We start from the raw sequence: 20,065 nt of genomic DNA on the forward strand, positions 1-20,065 counted from the left end.
ATGCAGATGGTCATAGAGGATCTATACCTTGGCCATTGCATATAGTGCTCTCAGCAGTCCTTGTGTCCAGTTCAAATCTTCCTGCACAGAGAATGTATTGTTTAGGAGTACTTCCGTCTGAAACTTGGATTTTTCTCAACCATTTAGAAAGGAAAAGAGGGGGTGCCATTCCTAGCAGTCAACCCACAGGCCACATCTGGCTCTGTTGTCTTCTGTTTGGCTTTTAGCCTGCCCCAAAGGGATTGCAAACCCAACTCCTCCATCAGCTACCCACTCATATTTTAGAGACTAACTGCATTGTCTGGGGAGAAAGAAGTTTTTTTTTTCTGTTGCTTTGTTTTCTGCACAAAGATGGTGTGGGAGATGTTTTTTAAACTCCTGTATAATAATTTCCTCTCCTGAGACCTTCCAATCTGACAGTGATGGTGTGTTCCCATGTACATGTGGGCAGTCTTTCCCTGCTCCCCCCAGCCCCTCTCTTTTCCTAAGCACCCCCTACTCCCATGTATGCATCTACATACATCTACAAATCAAAATCCATAACTGAGTTGAAAAAGGTGTTCTTTTTTGTGCAAACAAAAGGAAGGGACAGGCAGAAAGACTTTAAAGAAAATTGAGTTGAGTTTAGACAGCAAAAACAGATACAGTATGTGATGGTACCAATTGTGTTTGCACTTACTTAATATTGGATTAATTGGCTGTATGGTCAAGCTGGCTGGTACACAAGTGATCACAGACAGACTGGATTTAGTTAGATAACAACTCTTTCTCAGAGGAATATCAACCAGATTACTGTCCATGTGAGTGAAAGATGGTCTGTGAATGATACTGGTGGACAAGAGGGTGTAGTTGCATTCATAGCTGAAAATACCAAAGGAAGAAGGAAGCAGATCTATGGTTATTTAGCAGATGTAACAACTGGTAGTTGAAGGTGTGTGTGGAAAACTAGAGTTTCATTTTAGCACCACAAGGGAATTTAATCATGAACTCCTGGTGATTAATTGCTATTTTTATTGTATATATTCCTTCACTATACAGTATACACTGGAATCATACAGTTACTGTAATTGCATTTGAATTATTTACAGTAATTATAAATAATTGCACTAATGTAACATCAAGTAGAGGATAAACACCCAAGGGCGATATGAGGAATCAAGAGCCCATAGACTCTTCAGATGAGCAAGGAGGAGAGTTCAGTGCAACAGAGAAGTAAGAGGGGAAGGGGAAAGTATTCCTTTTGAAGTTGCTGACATGCTGCAGCATCTTAATTGCTAATGGTTTGTTCTATCACCCTCACTGACAAACAGGGAGGCACTTCTCTGTCCTGTTACACACCTGGGTAACTGAAGCCTGGAGTAGCTCTGTGTGGTCTCAGGTGATATAATTAATGTCTTTATTTGAGCCAAGATACTTGGGATAGGTCTCCAGAGTTTCCATTACAAACACAAACCCTTTTTTTTTTTAAAGGAAGGTCATAACATGAGTCTTGCATTATAAAGATGTTCCAGCTCCCTTATGCAGGTTCCTTTTTATCATTGGTTAGATATTTATTCCTTATATATAGGTTTTTGCTGGTGGTTCTTTCCTTCATTTTTCCACACATTTCATTATAAAAGCTTGAGGGGGGAAAGCTGAAGAGTAAACCACATATTGACTTAATGAAATTGAACTTGAGTGTGCCATTCAACTGAAAATCCATGTGTTAAAGAAGGAATATTATCCCAGTCTGCTCTGTTTTGGAGGTGTACTGTTTACTGGAAGCTGGATACATGAGCCTTGTGCTGAAAGAGACTTCCTGCAGTCATTTAAGACTCTTGATCCAAGTAATACTGAGATAGTGGAGGAAGTCCAGGATTAAAAAAGTGAAAATAGCTTAGCAGTTGAAGATGTGACTTACAAAGTCTGTAATAGGACTTCAAAAAAGGAGGAAGGGATAAGGTCAGATTTATGTTATTAAAAACAGAAATATTGGCTTAGACTGATTACCTGATCCAATTTTACTACTGGTATCTGTACTTGAGTTACTTCTGTATTGAGAAGTCTTGCCCTTGATCCTTGGCCGCTGTGCTCTGGTGCTAAAAGCAGTATGCAATTTTGGCTGGGATAAAGTACAGGTCTGAAAGTTCTCTGTTGTTGCTTTTTTTCAGTTTGCCCTCTCAGCATACCCAGGCTGTACACTCCTTGCCCCAAAGTCTCTTCTTTACCTTTCTCTGAGGATGATTTTTAAACAGCTCATGTTGGCACTGTCAGTCAGTTTGGACAGAGCTTGTTGAAATAATGTGATGTACAGAGGGATGGGTTCTGCAGAGGTGGGAAGAATTGACAAGGTTGATGACAAGCAGGAGTGGGAATGGGGAGTGTAATAAAGGGCAGATGAAAGACTTCCCAGAAAATTTTGTAGTCTCCAGCCTGAATACTGAGGCCAGCTGCAGACTCTTTTTGGTACTATGTAAAAATCTCATGCTTACTGCTTAAGTCAACGTGGATCTGAGTGAGACCTGTAGAGTGGAAGAGCAGCCTGGAAGTGGAACACCTCCTGCACTGCTTCCTGACAGGACAGCTCACCTCCTATCCCGTGGTGCAGTTGGCTGGTTGAATGGCAAAGCTGTAGCCATGAGTCCTTATCTAGTCACTGCCCATGAGATAGAGCTCATGGCCCTCACTTTTTCTCGTGAGGGGCTGACATGGGAAATAGAGAGCATTTCTTGTGTGCTCAGGCTAAGGAGCTTGGGTCTTCAGTGCCTCTGTGCAAACTGGAAATAGCTTCTGGTATATCCAAGTCCACAGGAACCAGAGCTTTGGAGAGGAGGATGCTCCTTCCCCCAACACTCCTTCACTGACAGGTGGGCTCTTTGTCTGCAGTTCTCCCCAGCACACAGAGAGACAGGGCTGTGTCTCTGGGGTGCTGGGGTGAGGATACCCACAGGTGCTAAAAGTACCTTGTGACTCTTTCCATTGCATGTTATCTTGCAACAAGATCATGCTTCAGTGTGCAGAGACCTAAATGATCTTTTGAACCAGGAATGTTTTTCTGAGTCATGACCAATGGTGTACCAAGTAATCCTGTGTGCATAGCTGTGGTCGTGTATTGGAGCTGCAGCTGTCTGCTTCTCTTGGGTATTTTTCTGCTTTGTTTTCTTCAGTAAGATCCCTGCATATAAATACTTTCGGTGTTAAAGAAGTGGGTGTTTGGGGTTTTTTTATAGTGTATAGAGGAGGTTGTTTTGGTTTTTTTACAGCCTAAAATTATCTTGGAACTCTCATTACTGGGGAGGATTCTCAGAGCTCCTTTTGATTTGCATTTCTGCTGGCCATCTTAAAAAGCAAACTGCAATGTTTAGTTTTTTATCTCACAAATGACTGAGTTAAAATCTTCTTCAGGAATGTTTGTCCTTGGTGCATGTACATGAATGTGAAGTATGTGTTTGTGGAGTGGATATCATCTCGTTGCTTTAGATGGATAGTGGGAATTTCACAATGAACTCTTATTTTTAAAAGGCTTTTTTGTGTGTGAATTTTATATGTAGTTTACCAGTCTTAAGATGATGTACAGTCTGAGAATAAAGTAATAATGTAATATTTACTTGACCACAGAGATAATTATGTTTAGTTTAATATAAAGCTATCTTTGTAAAATATGAAATGAGGCATCAGATAATTTTAGAAGATTAGTTTGTTCTCATTGGCAAAAGTGTTTTTTTATTTTCTTGGCTAGAGCATGTGGGAATTGTGTGTGATTTCTTACAAGACACCTTTTAGACATTCCAAACCCTAACATTTTACCATCATGTATTTGCATAGTGGTGGGAAGCAAGGGGCTACTTGGTAGAATTTGGCTTGAGTCTTGCTGGTTTTGATTGTTAGTTAAATATCACAGAAATAAAAACTACAAACTAAAAGCACAGCTCCTCTTGAAGAAGAATATCAGAGTTGAAAGGTGTTTACACCTTTAAAAGCCATAAGCTTTTAAAGCATTAGTGACTACTTTTCCAAACATCCCTAAAGCATTCTGTGAAAATCTGTTTGGAAGGATAGCACTCTAGATAAAGATCACCAGGAGCCTGCTGTGAAAGTGGGGCAGTTAATTTCAATCGATGCAGGCAGGGCTATGCAGCATTCTCTAAGAGTAGTAGATACAGCACAGCGATTACTTTGAACTCATGACTGCTTGCTTTTGCAGTGAAATCTTCAAGGCTGCTCCTTCTTAAAGAATTTACATGGGAATATCACCATAAAGAGGGAGCTAGCTCCAAGGAAGGCATCAATCACGTGCCATGCTGACTCCACCTGGGTCAAAACTTCTTGGTCACCATGTGATATTCTTCAGAGACCACATATTTCATTGATATGGTTCCACCTCTGGCAGCTTCTTTTATTCTGGAAGTAATTTCATGAGAAGGGAGAGGGAGAAGAGAGACTTCCTAAATATTGGCAGATCCCTGTATTAGTGAAACTCAGAGGGTGCAGACTCATTTTTACCTTGGAAGTTTTGTTGGTTTCGTTTCAGAGTATTCTTTATCAAGAGAGACTGTAGTCACAAAAATTAGTCATTAGAGGAAGAGCCAGGATTTTTATAATTCCTAACTACACAGTCATTCTTTTCTTACTGCTGACTCTATTGCAGGGCATCTGTAAATCTGTAGAACAAACCTGGACTTGTTATTAAAACCTGTAGGCGGTGTATTTGGGTGTGAGTGGAATGGCTGATTTCAGATTGATTATTAAGCAGTATTTTTGGTGATAGTCCAGGCTATTTTGAAAATGAGACTAATGAGAAAACAACTTGCAACAATTGTGTGATACTTTGCAGGTTTTTAATGTTAGTACTGAATTACAGTAGGCCTTTTTTTTTTTCTTGAGCATTTTAGAAATAAAAGAAATGAAATGGTCATCATATATGAAGTAGTTGGATTTCTGTCTTTGTTGACTGAGGGAACCCTCGGAGTAGCCTTCTCAATGCTTTGGGTGGTAAAACCAATGCCCAAGTGTGTGTTCATCATACACTTTAACTAATTTGTGTTGCACTCCTGTGTATTAGGTAGAAAATTACATGTATGAAATGTCTCCTTATTCCAGGAAAAACATTGGCGGTTGATGCACCTGATGGACACAGAGCTCACTTCTCTCAACAGACCACCCTTAACAAAGGACTTAGCAAGTCTATGGGATTCCTGTCCATTAGAGGAACACGAGATGAGGAAGAGTTTTTCCAGGGCATTTCTGCAGATTACAGTTTGGGTCAGGAAGATATTTTCTGTCCTCATAGGTGTAAAACCAGTGAGCTTGAGAAAAAAGGTCACCTTCACACAGATGTCCCTCCCAAACGGAAAATATGGGCTTCTTCCACAGATTTGCTTTGCACTACTGACAAGGCAGCTGAGAGGGACCATGCTGGAGGCTCTCACAGGCACGGCCATCAGTGTGAAACATTCACAGTACGGACTTCTACTGCTGCCAGGAACAAGGAAGCAAGATACTCTGATGGGAGCATAGCACTGGACGTCTTCGGACCACAAAAACTGGACCAAACGCGCCACGTGCCTGAGACATCAACTTCTGCAGCAATATCGAGTGCCTTTGACAGGATAAGAGAGAGACAGAAGAAGTTGCAGCTTCTGAGGGAAGCTATGAATGTAGAAGGTTAGTGAAGCTTTTTGGTTTTCTGAGTATTCCAGTCGTCAAACAAAGATTTCTCGTTATGATAAATCTGAGTTATTTTGTAGCAGCACTTGAAACAGCTGAGGTCTTTCCTTCATCTTTTTTACATAAAGTGAAGTCATTAGAACATCTGTTGCCAATGAAGATAAATGTGGTTGTCCAGATTGCTTGCTCAGAATAGTTGATCTCTAACCAGTATCAAGCTCATCAATTACAATTATAAAAAAAACCAAGCTGGTAACAGCCAATTGTCAACTAATTTTCCTCGAAGGAAGATTCTCATCTCCAGCTATTAAGAGGTGGATTTATGCCCTCAAGGAAAGGCAGAATTTCATCTCCAGATCTCTGGTTTTGTGCTGCATAACTCTGGACCTAAGCCCTTAAATATGAAATTTTTTGGCCTCATGTTCAGAACTTCATTTCAGTGGAAATACTTCACACAAATTCAATCAGTTAATTAAAAAAATGCATGGGGGAAAAACAAGTCTTCATAATTGTTGTGGGGAAAATTATAAAATGACCTTGATGCAGAACCCTGTAAGTGGAACAGCACGTTTTATTTGTTTGGTTTGAGGGGTGATTTTCAGGGGCTGTAAGTTTGAGACAGTTGGATAGAAACTGAGAGCAGAGCTGGATCCTGCTTGTGCTGGGCCAGAAAACATAACTTGGTGTATGGTACAAGAGCTGTATGTACAGAGCTAGCTCAGGCATTTACTCAGGTGCTCAAAGACTCATGAGCTAGCCTGCCTGTTGTGTGACAGAAATAACTGAAAACACAGCCTACCTTGGCCTACTTCCTCTGCCTGGGGTGTAAACACCTGCATATTGAGCAGAGATGATAAAGCCTTTTGTCAAAGTTGAATTTCTGAAAATGCCTACTCATGCCCTTTGTGGCCATCTTGGGAAGTGCTTGTGTTGCAATTGGCAGAGGAAGCCAATCCTTTCCTGTGCATGTGTGCCTTCTGTTCCAGAAAGGAGTGTTACTGAAATGGCATAGGCAGGTTAAAAAGCTGCTGTGATTTCTGTCCAGCTGGAGTTCTCTTGTGCTATCAAATCAGCATCTTCCAATGAGGGTTATGTTATCATGTGAAGAAATGAACACAGATGAAAGCAGCACCGTGGAGATACCATTGTTTATCTCTATAACAGTTTACTATCTGCTGTTATCTACCAGGATGTCTGATGATGTACAGGGAAGCTTGGTTGGCTTTTGGTTTAAGAGTCTGAAATCAACAGGGTCCATCTCGGGTATATGAGTCAACTTGGATCCTTGGAGATAGGCAGCTGACAGAGTTTAGGAGGAGGCCACTCCCCACATTGGGAAAGCTCAATAGCCTTGTTGTTCAGGAGTGCAGCTTTGTGCAGGTTTGTGTTGCACAAGAGCAAAACCAAAAGCATGGCCAAACCCATTGATGAGCAATGGGTTTATCATTCTCATTCAAGCAGATTGGGAGATGGCAGAAAACAAAACATGCCAGTGCCTTGCAAACTGAGATAGGTCAGATGTGTGAAACTACTCAATTCATCAGGGGAATGGGTGAAAGTGCAGGTAAAGTAAACTGGGAGCTGGGCCTTAATAGTCACAGAGGCTGAGTGACAAACATGTACAGGGAAGATTGAGGCAATAGCCAATGACTCATTGCGCATCCTTCTGAATTACTTGCTAGGAAAAATGTAAAGACACTTTCTCACCAAGTACCTGGGTTTCAGAGTTTTCTATTTTCAAGGAAGGCATGTTTTCCTCTTGAAGGTGGGAGTGTGTGCTTTACTGTTATATTTTAGGCTCTCAATTGTTTAATTTCTTCACTCGGTTAACTACTTGAAGAAAATCTTTTGGGCCAGAAACTAGTTGTGAATTTGAGTTTTTAATGAGCCAGTTTAAAGGAGTATTCTAAAAAGATGGATGATTAATGCTTTTTCACATAGGAGTTAGTTGCTCTTATGTCTTAGAGGGCTTGAGAAGCCTGACTGGAAGTATCTATTCTGCCTTAGTGAGCAGATTCACAAAAATCTTAATAAATAAAGTCTGCTAGTCTGTTAAGACTTCCTTCCCTTTTCCTTTTTTTGTTCCATATGTTGTTTTACTGTTCCTCATCTTACATTTTTTTACACCAGACATGTCCCTTGAGATCTTTCATAAAAAGTCAGTTGCCAGTTTCATCTGTCAAAGAAATGAAAAATACAGCCTTGAGTTTTTTGTGCATTACTGTTGTATGTAATTTTGAAGTACTTAGTGGGTAGACAGATATTTCCACATCCAACGCTATCAAGTGTCAAGTGTGTGCGGAATTACTCTTCTGACCAGCTTAGCTGAGAGGTATGAGTGAAAAATAGAGAAGGAGAATAGCTCACTTCAAAAGTTCATGCAGTTTGGAATGAGAGTTCAGTTCAGTTTGGAGGGGGAGGAATGGGCAAGGAGTCACAGGAAGCAGGGCTGTGGTTGGGGAGCAGAGGAGACACAATCTGCCTTCTCTTTGGTAGGTCTGGGGGTATTTCCAGTTCAGTTGAGACCAAGTCTAGGTTACAGCTAAGTCTGTGTAAATTGCATTAAGCCTCTTTTGGCTGTATACATTGCTTTTCTATTTTTGAATTGTGAGGTGACATTGGACTCTGAGTTGAACTTGGTGAGATAAAACTTGCCTCCTTAAACTACAAAGCAATTTAAGTGACGTGTGGCTTATTTTTCTTTAACTTTCTTTGGGTTAAGCTGGAAAACTTTTCTGTTATTCATAAAACCTTAAAGAGCTGACTGCCTTGGAAAAAGAAAATGTTCTTATGCACAGGCTCTGGTTTGCCAAGTTTTCACTCAGAACAGATTTTTACAATCTAAATTATAAACTCATGAAAAACAGAGTTTATAGTGGAAAGAATGACAGAGCTTTAATTACTGTTGTGCTGTAATACTTTGTAGTGAGCTGCTGACCATCTAAAGTGCCCTATAATACACTGTTGGATCTCAGATTTAGCCACACAAGGCTTCCAAGGACCATGTCCTTGCAACTGCCTTGCTCTTGAACTTGCTGGCTTATGTTCATCTGCTGTACAGTTTCAGGGTTGAGGTTGTTTATCTCTTCTATACTGAAGGTGATTGTTTATGATTAGGTGCCATTTAGCCAGATGGGGGCAAGGGCAAGAGTCTGCTATAAGGTGTAGTAAATTCTGATCACTAATAAGAGACTCGAAAACTATGTATTAATTTTGCCAAGAGAGTAAGTTCTTCATCTTTGCCCTTTTGTTCATTCTTGTTTTGTTATGAATGTTTTGTGACCATAGAATTGATTAGAGTTATGAAGTTGTTCGGTGTTAAACCCAAACATTTTACTTGTACCCAGAGAGCAGATTTTGGTTTTGTTGTTCTTTTGAAACTTGGAAATTGTTGCCTGGCACCTGCTGATAGTGTCCCATTTCTTTCAGAGAGAAAATAATATTCTCTTATATTTTGCAAGCTTGCATTACAGCTCAAGAGTGTAAAGGTGTCATCTGTTCTCCCATGCTCCAGGTTCTTTTGCCTTCTCTCCCATCAAACTGATTGTATCTCCTGACACTTGTTAAGTGTACACACACACTCAAATTTTCTTTCCTAGACCTGCCTTCAAACAGCTCAGTAGCAAGGCACAAGGCTGTGGGATGGTAATGGTAGCCTTGTGTGAACCTCCCCTTTTGCTTAGGCAGCTCCTTCCCTCCCTCTTTGTTTTGAGGTATGTATAAATCAAGTGAAAGGGTTTATTACTTGAGTGAATGATTATCCGTTTAAATTTTTTTAAAAATGCAGTGTTGTTTATGAAGATGTTGTGAGATGCATGAGGGAGTATAAAGCTTGCTCATGTCCTTGTGGAATACAAGAGGACAAAACCAGTTAGGAGAGTAGTAATATAGCTGGCCATGGGTTGAAATAGCAGACAGGGCAAAAAAAGATGAGGGAATACTGAAAAAGTTAATTTTGCTGAAGCTCTGGAATTCTGAATCGAGGGGTGGGGAAATGGGAGTGGTTTGGGAATATTCTCAAGCCTTTCTTAAATGTTTTTGCAGTTGGGAGCCATGTGATTTCCAGACCCCCAAGTTGTGTTTATTCCTCTCTCTTTTTACCTTTATTTTTTTTGCAACAGAAAACCCAGATTATTAAATCCTCAGTTTTTTGTCTAATTATTGCTCTTTCTTCATAGAATCAGCAGGAAGAGGCAATAATATTCTGTATATCTTGAGAAGAGTCTTTCCCTCCTGAGTCATCTTCCATGTGTTTCATCTCATGAAACTGTTCTCATTAGCTACCTTGAAGATTCATTTATAAAAGTTCCATGTTGTGACAGCCTGTATGGGAAGGTTGCAGTTAGGAAAACCATAAATACCTGGATTTTAAACCCTCTCTTAGTGTGAAGTTGTATTTTTGAGTAAGGGAAAATTTCTGCAGGTAATCTGGCAGCTGTTGGTAACAAATTTATCCCAGCAGATTAAGCCCCAGAGGTGTGAATTTTAGAACTTCTGTAGAAGTGGGTTAAATGGGAGATTGGATTTAGGGGATAAAAAAAAATACTTGCTTTACAAACTTAGCACTGTGTATTCATTGAAGTGCACATACTTCCTTTTTCTCTTGAATTGTATGTTTTGAGTCTGAGTTCACCGTGGGCCATTTGAGTCATGGGCAATGGCACATCTGTTTGCATGTGAAAGCAAAGGAAAGGGCAGTTTCTCGTGGTGCTGCAGTGTGATTTTAATTCTCTGGTGCCAAAATAGATTCTCACGTGGTTGGTCTGTCCAGTAGAACAATATTCAGAAATAATTTTAATGAATCTGAGAGGTAGGATAATCGACTGATACTCTTCCTGTTAGAGAACTCCAGCTGTTGATTTTACGGAAACAAGAGATACTGGCTTTTCAAGGAAGAAGATATTTGTGGGATATCTGTAAAATACAAGTACTGTGGCATCAACAGGTATTTGTGCTGAGTTACACAGCTTAACTAGTGAACCAGCTCTTACAACTGCATAATTGCACAGCAGAGTGGCATCTGCTTCATCTCATCTATCGAGCTTTCAGCAGCTCACACAATCTGAGATTGTCAATTTTTGGTCAATACTTTACATTCTCAGTTGGATAAAACCTTTGAATTAAAACAGGCAAAGAACTTTGTCAGACAAACTCACAGTCTGGGCCTATGTTAGTTTACGTAGCTTATCCCAGATGACATGATCCAGATCCAGAAAACAAGGGTGTCTTTCTAAATACAGGACTTTTGATTTCTTACCCGACCCTGGTGCTGTGATTGTTAATCTCTCTGTTTTCCTTTCCAGCCTAGCACTAGAAATGTGTGTTCTCTGCAGTTTTCCAAGGCTACATTTTTCTCTGTAGATTAGATCCTGCCAGGCCCTCTGCATCAGATTGGGCTCCCTTGGGGGTTGCCTGGATGCCTGGTGACTTGGACTGTATGTGCAATACAACTTTTTCATGTAGAGTGTGAGTGGTGGGAATCTTGCATGTTAGAATGAGCCTGCTCCCCTGGAAGTCAGAATGGGTTAGTTTCCTCTGTCAGCTGTTGGATGTGAACCTTACCAGGAATTTGAATTAGATCTCAGTGTCCCTCCTGTTAAACCTATACTGGCTTGCATAAGAAAGTTCAAGTTTTCTTAGATGAAGAGAGGAAAAGGAAAAGCAAATATGACTCTAATCTATTGATTTAACCCATGGGAAAGAAGCAAGTCCCAGCTTCTCCCGAAGGACAGTAAATGTGTTTTAAGTGCTATTATTGTACCACTCTCCTGTAATAGACACCCACCAGTAAACTTCAAAGGGCAAACAAGAGCTCTCTGCCTGTCATGAAACTGTCGGTTTAATTCTGCCGCCTTCTCTGTGCCGCCAGAAATAATTCTGTAATGATGTGTATTTGAAAGCCTGTGTATCTGATGTGACTCGTGTTCAAAATAATGAAATTCCAAGCTGGATGTGGTTCTCTGATTTCTGTTGAAGTTGGCTGAGGTGAGGCTCTCTGTCAGTGACTTGTCTGGGCTTGCAGGTCTCGCCTTGTGTAAATAGCGTGTTTTGTTATTCTGTGCTGCGTGAGGTGCCGGGGAGGTTGTGCTCTGCTGGTTTTGATAGGGAACTTGAAAAAGCACCACTGCAGCACAACGACAGACTCTTCTACTTGGAATGCATCACATACCTTTGCATCATGGAACTACCACATGCTTATTTCACTTATTAGTACGAGTTTTATATATTCATTTTAGTTACAAACTCTTAAAACATGCTTAAACTCTTGGAGTTTTTCTCTATTGAGGTGTAAAATAGTTCCAAGTGTTCTGGTAAAAGACTGTAATCTAAACACTGAAATGCTGAGGAGGGTGACTGATATAATCATTTTTGCTACAATGTGCTTGGTGTTTGTAGAAGTTTAATCAGTTCTGAAGGCTCTCTTCAGTCACCAAATTTTTTTTTTTAAAAAACAAACAAAAAAAACCCCAAGAAACTAAGATGACAAACCAAGGTCATTTGGAATTCCCAGGGAAAATTGTAAATATAGACGATAAGTTGTTTTATTGACGTCTTCAGCTTTTGTTGTCATTTTTCAGCTCCTTCCCAGCCAGTTAGACTAGAAGTTTGTGCTTACTTTTCAAACTTCTGTGTGAAAACCTAAACTTTAATTTGATCCCAGAACTGGGACTTTGTGACCTTTGGAAGCCAATTCTTAATTAGAAGCTTAAGTTGGACATGATCCAAGTGCCTTCTTTGAAGTTCAATCCTAATATTGAGGAGAATTGAGGAGAACTTGCTGGAGGAGAGGAGAGAGCATAAATTATTTGGATGACTATGCGAGCATTATAGATAGAATATTCTCAGTATTTACATTTTAATTGAGTATTTGCAGATCTGCAGTGCATATTCAGTCTGTGCCCCAGGGAGGAAGGCACTTGGTGAAGAGGAGATGCAGTGCTGGGGGGATGTTCAGGGGATATACACAGACATTTGTGTAGGCCAGCAGAGAACTGGAAGGAAGATGACCCAGCAGCAAACACATCTGAATGTGTTTTCTCTAAACTGAGCAAAATGGATATAAATCTAGAGGATTTACATGGAATTTCAGGATGTAGCTTCTTAATTGCCTTCAAACTTTGCCTGATAGTCTTCAGTGCAGCCCAGCATGGAAATGTTGAATGCTTCCAGCAGATGAGAGGAATAGCTTTGCTTGTGGTCTTGATTAAGGAGAAGGATGTGGCAAGACAGGAGTGTGGTCCTGTCTCCAGCTCTACTTGTGAATAGGTTTGAGCCTTGTTGGGCCTTATGTGAGGGTCTGTGACAACACTGAGATAACCAGTGTGTGGAAATCTTGCTTTTTGTTTCTTGGCTCGTGGACTTCTTGGCCTACAGCGTGGCACCAGCTCCCACTAACAGGATGAGTCAGGAGAGGTCAAACACCCTGCAGAGTCCCATATCACACCACCACCTACAAACACTTGTCTCGTGGTTTAACTGCATACTTCTGTTTTACCATGGGTTTGGTTTTTTCAAAATTTAATGTCTCAAAGAACCAGAATGGAGCCATAATTTGTGTGCAATTTGAGAAGCCCCGGCTGCTGACTAAGTGGAAAAAAATAAGTCTGTTTAAAATCTCACGTCATATTTTATTGTTCCCTCTCCATCATCTTGCTTCAAAGTCAGTTCAGCAGACTCAAAAAACCTACAGCTAATAAAACTACTGGGAAACAAGAGGTCTGGTTTTAGTTAAACGTTTCAGTACTGTAACTCCAGTGTCGTGTTTGGATTGATGCCTCACTTAAGGGCTGAGAGCATTTTAAAAACACATCTCCAAAAGCTACCCACTGAATTTGGTTTTTATTTCCCATGGTAGGCAAGTAATTGCTAGACTGGGGGCAGATTTCTTTGTTGTAAAATCCACAGTGTTGAAAGTAGCCATTGTGAAAGATTGAAGCAACCTCACTGCTCCCACACAGCCCCAGTGGATTCTTTTCATCTTGCTGTAGGTCCATGTTGCTAGTGTAAAATGTTCTTTGGATTAATTGGGTTTTATCCTGCTAAACTGCAACTGGAATGGGCTGGTGAGACCTGTTGGTTTCATGAGTTGGTTTGCAGCTTTGCTTACCTTTCCCACTTTTCTTTCTATGCAGCCCAAGTGAGCTGGGTAGAAAAGGGGACAATACTGGCCTTTAAAGAGGAAAATTTTGGAAATAGGTAGTCCAAAGTGAACATGAACTAGTCTTTAGTTCTCGGAGTACTGCATTATCTTACTTCTTTTCATGCTTTTTTCCTGTTTGGAATTTTTCCTACTTCTGTAGGAAGTCTATATGAGTAATGTTGTTGACTAACCTGTCATCTGACCTGATAGAAGTTATGCAGCAGGTTTATTGTTCCCTCAGAATTTTTCACCAGATGTTTCGTTTTCTGGACGTGGAAAGTTGGAACTTCTGATTTCCTTCTTGCAGCCTCCAGAAATATCTGCTTATGTGTTCCCCATTTTGTATCCCTGCATTGTATATTCCTTGCTGTAGTGACTGGCACTTGTTTTCACAGCAGTTACATGTGGGTTTTTTCTGTATCACTGCTTTTGTTTTCAAAAACATTAACTATAGTCAGACCAGAAACAGCCTTCTGCAAATAAGGTCACCTGAGCTTTTTTGTCTCACTTTGACAGTGAAGTATTGGTATTCCCAAGACGTAGAGACTTTTTTTTTTGTGCGTGTGTTCTGCTTTAATGCAAATTCTGTGGGTGTTTGTTGGCTTGTGCTTAGGGAGGATCTGGGAGATGGTTGCAAATGTCAAGCACATGCCCCCTTCTGTGGAGTCCTTTGCTGCAGTATGTTGTTTATGTAATCCCCTGAGAGTAGGAACTGAGACTGCTGTATTGATTTATCATCACATCAATTTAGCTGTTCTGGTTAATTAAATATCCTCTAGGGGCTTACTAATTGATTGTTAATCATATTTTGTGGATGTCAAAGATGAGCTGAATTATAATTTTCCAGTGCTTCCTTTATCTCTGTGGATATTTTTCTTTTTACATCATAAAGGAGCCAGGGACTGAGTTCTGCTGATTGCTTTTTACATGCAGGAGGTGCACACCAAATGCTTCCACCTCTTTTGTTTGCAGGAGGGATCTGGTTTTGTCTTGAGTCTCAATGGGATTTTTTTAATACTAGTTTTAACTTGGAAGTGATGTTGAGGGAAGTTCAGAGGGGGTGGCTGTATTGGGATTGCCAAGAGGGATCAGGCTGATGACAATACCCTCAGGCCATGGAAGCAGAATGGGACAGCACAGCATCCCCTGGGTGTTTGCTTTTAGACTCCATAGCCACAGATAGGCATTTTAAAATTGTTTGAAACATTTTTTTGAACTTCAAATGTTTGATTTTTACATTATGACTGTTGCTTCCTCCTTCTGATACCTTGATTTAAACTTTCAGAGCCTTTGAGAAGGTACAAATCTTATCACAGCGATGTTTATAGTACTTCGAGTGAAAGTCCATCTGTTATTTCTTCAGAGCCAGATTTCAGGCAAGGTAAGACCTGTGTTTAAAAACCAACCAACCAAAAACCCAAAGAAACAAAAAATCTAAAGAAAAAAGTTCAAGATGTAATCCAGACCCCAAAAGCCTCTAGTAGGAGTCTTGATAATTGTCCTAATACAAAGTTCTATGATGAAATTACGTCATGTACAGATCAGCATAATGTGTAGTCTGTTCAGAAATCAGTTTGACATTTAGCACTCTGGGAGGGAATTTGGTAAGAAAAGCTGGAAATAGTTAACTTTTTACAAGAAGTGTTCTTTTTTAAATAACATGCTGCAAAAATGATGGAGTTGTTGTTAGTGCACAGTAACAGTGAATTACAAAAGCTTTGTATGGGACCTCCATGGTATAATTATATTGGTGGGTTTTACCATGAGGGTTAAGTGCTTTATAAATTATGCCAAGGATTTCAGTGTAATGCAAAAGTACTGCATAGTACAGGCTGTTTGTAAGATAAATTTAAGTAGTTTCTATTAAATCAATCGCTTGAAAAAGCAGGAGATGATACAAAGGATTGATTGCAGATGAATGGCAGGAAGAATTGTCTTTGCAGAATCATTATAGAAAATTGAGACAAATCAAGTGAAAATTAGAAAACAATAGTTAGGAAGCTGGAGCATAGCTGCTGTATGCACAGAATTCCAGCCCAGCCTCCATGTACTCACTTCTCTCTCAATCTTCTTTGTCATTGTCATTTGTGCTTACTGAGCCAGAAGCCTGGAGTAGTAATATTGAGGCTCCTATAATTTATTTTTGCTTGCTTGCAATTTGGAACAAACTGTTTATGTGTTCCAGTCCAAAGTCAACAACTCCAAAGTCTGTACAGGCAAGATAGAACTGTCTTCTGCCTTCTAGTAGTAGTACATCTGGGCTCAGTGAAATGAATGTCAAAAAGAACTATTTCTAAACCAGTGTGCCTTTAGTGTGTTCTGCAAGAGCTCTCCTGCCAGCTCTGTTTGCTGAGGGTACAGTAAGAGGGGGAAGTGAGGTACTGTGCAAAATCAAGCTTGAAGTGTAGCATCTCAGGTGCTGCTACAGGAAGATCTCCCACCAAAAGCTGTAATTTTACAAAGAGAATCACAGGTTAATATATTGCCAAAAGAAAAAAAAAAAAACTATAAACTATAATGAGGAGTCAGATTCCAGGGACAATGATTAGAAGTTCAGATACTGCTTTCTTAACTCCTTTTTTTGTCTACTGGATGCATAGTTAACTAGCTGCTCTCTTTCTGGTCTGAAGTAGTTTTGTATGATGTCTCTGCCATGTTTTTGTTTCAGTTCATGGCTGACAAAAATGATGTGTTACCTTGGGAAGGTGTCTGTGCAATTGTGTGGGGTTTTGTTGTGATTTCTTTTAGGCCTTCCTTAGTATTCTTCTTCAAAGGACTGTCAGCTATTTTTGTGGGGTAAAACTGTAAGGTAGCTCTGAAAACTGAAATCAACTTCATAATGTTAATTTGTTTGATACTGTAGTGCCATTGTGCAGAACACATAAATTCAATTCCTTCTGAGTAATCTCATATGACTGATAAATCCTGGAGTTTTAGATGGGATTACTGTGTGCTTCGTTGCCCAGCCACATATTAACTTGTCTTTTGATTTGCTAGTGAGAAGAAATGAAGGTTTCAAGAGAGATGATGCCAGTGGTGTGTTATCAGGTGCTGATGATATCTCCACATCAAGTCAAGCTAATTCTCAGAGAACAAGGTAAATACAATATCTTGGAGTGCTTTTTCTTTATTAAAGAATGTATTCTAAATCTGCAGGTGAAGTTTTTCACTCCCATCCCTGCTTCTGGTTAAGATTTTTTTTTTAAAAGGCATGTAATACTTGTATGAAAATAGCATTTCAGAATTATATATTGCATTCTGAAGTAAAAGTCTCACGATGTACTGTAATGTGGAGGTTAGTTAGGCATCCACATTCAGTTCCCATGTTTCATGGAGACAGGGTTGAACTCTATCAGGTTGTTATAACTGTCAGAAGGTCAGGGGCTAGGTTCTGCTTGGAAATATTTTATTATCTTTTATTTGTACATTTCCAAAATAAAGTTTTTGAAATTACTGATCTTAATACAGATTTATTTGTGGGTTTTTTCATTTAATAAGGAAATGGGTGCATGCTTATTTCCTTGAAATAAGCCAAAAGCCATACATTTAGTTTGGTTATTTTGGCAATTCTTGGTTCATGTTTTAGTGTTTGGATTGATTTTTTTAATGCCTCAGCACTTATTAAGCAGGCCAATTCAGTAACAGTTTATGCTTTTTGAAAATTACTTGGCTGTGCAGTATTCAAATATTGCACCTGTGTGAGTTTCATTTTTTCAAGTGCCATTCATCAACACAGCTTTAAAAGGTAGGTTCTGCTTTGAACATCACCTTAATACAGCAGAAGCATATCCTGCCATACCTGTTACATTTTGAGACTGATTCCATTCTAAAGGTATGAACATTTTTAATGACATTGACCTTTTGGATTTAAAAGTTTCTTCTGGTATCTGCCAGACGCCTAATCACCTCGGAATATTTTATCAAAATGATGCAGATAATTTTTGTAGCAAAGGGTAAAAAATAAAGGCATATCTCTTTCTTCCTCTCTCCCCTCATCACATCACAGCAACAAAGCCTTCTCTTGGCAGCTTTTTGCTTTGTATGCTGCAGATCAGGAGAAATATTGCTGCTGTGCTCAATATCCTAGGGTATTTATATGGTTTGGGCATATTTTGGAAAGGGAATCCTGCTCTATCCTATTAAAGAAACATGGGAATGTGCAGAGATTGGGCCTGTATTGGGTGATGTGACACTGCTGGTGTACGTGTCCTCCATGCTCGCTTAAAGCAAGGGGTGATGTCAGTAAATAGGGCTTAGAGCCACGCTCTGAACATGGAGATGAAAATAAGTGAGTGTCTGCTCCTCTGGCTAAGGCAGGTCTGAAATGAACTGCATCTCAGTGCAGGTGAGCACGACAAGAGTTCCTTGGAGGTCGTACAGGTTTTGATTATTGGTTTGGGGGATTGGTTTCCTTACTACCTGCACTTTGCCTGAGAAATACAGAGTCATCTAAAAACCTCTATGTTGGCATTTCTGGCAGGGAAGAAGTATTTAGGTGCAGCTTAACTGAGTCCACAGAGTTTTGTTGTCAGGAATATGATATCTGTGTAATGCTGTATGTGTTAGTGGTGTCCACACAGTTGTGGGAATCCAGACTGTCTTCACATCATATATGTACTTTTGTGGCAGGCTTCTAAGGGTTACTGGTTTATTTTCTATGTAACCCTGTCCAAGAACTGTACATTTTTACTTTGTGCTTCGTGCTGTCTTAGCACCACACCAAAATGGCAAATCAGATTATTGCCATCGTATGTACAGAAACAGCATGTAGCTTTCTTAACTTATTTGCCTTTTTTTTTCTTTTTTTATTTTGGTGAAAACTGCTAAGTCAACCTTCATTCTGCTTTGCCTTGAACCCAGGAAATTGCCCATTCAGCACTGTAGTTATGCTTCCAAATACACCGGCAGTAATTTGCGGATGCTGATAGAGAACTTTTGTTTCTATTTACAAAGTATGTCAGAAACAGAAAGTAGTATGTGGTATGTAAATGAGTCACATTGTAAATGAGTCATTGTTGTAAATGAATCGGGCCTATTATGCAAGTGAAAATGCTGAGGTAAAGCACTACATAGTTTCTCATGGTTTGTTTCACATTATTTTATATTACTCTGTTAGGACTGGTACCTTAATAGTTGTCATTTGTATACGTGTGAAATCTAGGAGGAAAATATGTTTTGCAAGCACAGCATAGACTTACCTGTTGTACTTAGCAAAGGAATGAATTTTATGTGTATGTAACTATACAGTATTTTTTAGCATTTTATTTAATCTCCTGTTTCCTTGACCTCCACTCTGATACCACTGCACTTGCATAAAAGTGTCGTGGTAGGGTCATAATTGTTCACCCATTTTTATAGGTGAACGAGTTTGGTTTGTTTTATTGATCTAACTACCAGACAGTAATATATCCAAGATGAAAAAATAAGGCTGCCAGCTAGTTTTAGTAGCTTTTTTGCAGACCTGCTGAGAAGGGCAGCAGCCACAAGCAGAATTCAGTCCTGTAGTAATACTTAGATTATTCCTCCATTAATAATATGAGGTGAATAGTCTGTCTTACTACAGCAGCTCCTAAAATATTCCCATCCTAATAAGCGCAAAAGGAATTCCATCCAAGATGGTAGTTGGTTAAATGGGGAATTTCTAAGAAAATAATTTAATATTTTTATACAGGACATTGAATGTTGCTGCTTTAAAGCGTCCTGTGTTGTAGTACACCATGGCTTGTATAACTTCAGAAACCTCAGGTCTCAAAGTAAAACTGATGGTAACAAGTAGTTCCAAGGAGCAGGATCTCAGAGTTCACATGCTTTGGCTGACCATTTGGTTCCAGGGTTTGGGGAACTGTATGCAACTTTATCCATTACTTAAATTCCATCAGCACTTGGGAGAATGTTTCAGTGTCTCTCTTGTATTCAAGAGATACCATCTGTACTTCAGTACATCTTAATTTTGCTGCTTCTGTGACATATTCTTAGACCCACTCTGTTTAATTATCTATAGAATTATCCTGATAAAATTGAGTTGTAAATCAAGTAGGAGGATTTGGATTTGAGGGAGGTTTCTTTCAAAAGAAACAGCAAAGCTGTTCAGAGTTATCAGAAAGGGCAGCTTGTGCTGTTTGGGTGGCTGGCCTGCTATTAAATTATAGAAGCCATAGACATCCAGTATTACCCCTCTCGTGGTCTGTGACTGTTTTTATCCTTTATGCTTCTTGGAATGCATTCCTTGTGGCAATGGCTTATGTCTTGTTTCCTCTCTGCTTCTTGTATTCCTTGGGC

The 20,065-nt window shown here is 39.7% G+C and overlaps 1 protein-coding gene across 4 annotated transcripts in view; it reads left to right on the forward strand.

Annotated features, from left to right (window-relative positions):
- Positions 1–20,065, forward strand: part of PTPN13 (protein tyrosine phosphatase non-receptor type 13) — a 111,050-nt gene that overhangs the window by 48,601 nt on the left and 42,384 nt on the right. For 3 of the 4 annotated variants that reach the window (XM_088164060.1, XM_088164061.1, XM_088164062.1), the window contains exons 7-9: positions 5,080–5,643; positions 15,072–15,167; positions 16,784–16,883. In XM_088164060.1, the coding sequence (XP_088020186.1) occupies positions 5,080–5,643; positions 15,072–15,167; positions 16,784–16,883 (760 nt within the window). The remainder of the gene's footprint in view (positions 1–5,079; positions 5,644–15,071; positions 15,168–16,783; positions 16,884–20,065) is intronic. The other variant, XM_088164063.1, reaches the window with a different exon arrangement.

Source organism: Sturnus vulgaris, chromosome 4 (assembly GCF_052056855.1).
Source record: "Sturnus vulgaris isolate bStuVul1 chromosome 4, bStuVul1.hap1, whole genome shotgun sequence".
Classification (NCBI taxonomy): domain Eukaryota; kingdom Metazoa; phylum Chordata; class Aves; order Passeriformes; family Sturnidae; genus Sturnus; species Sturnus vulgaris.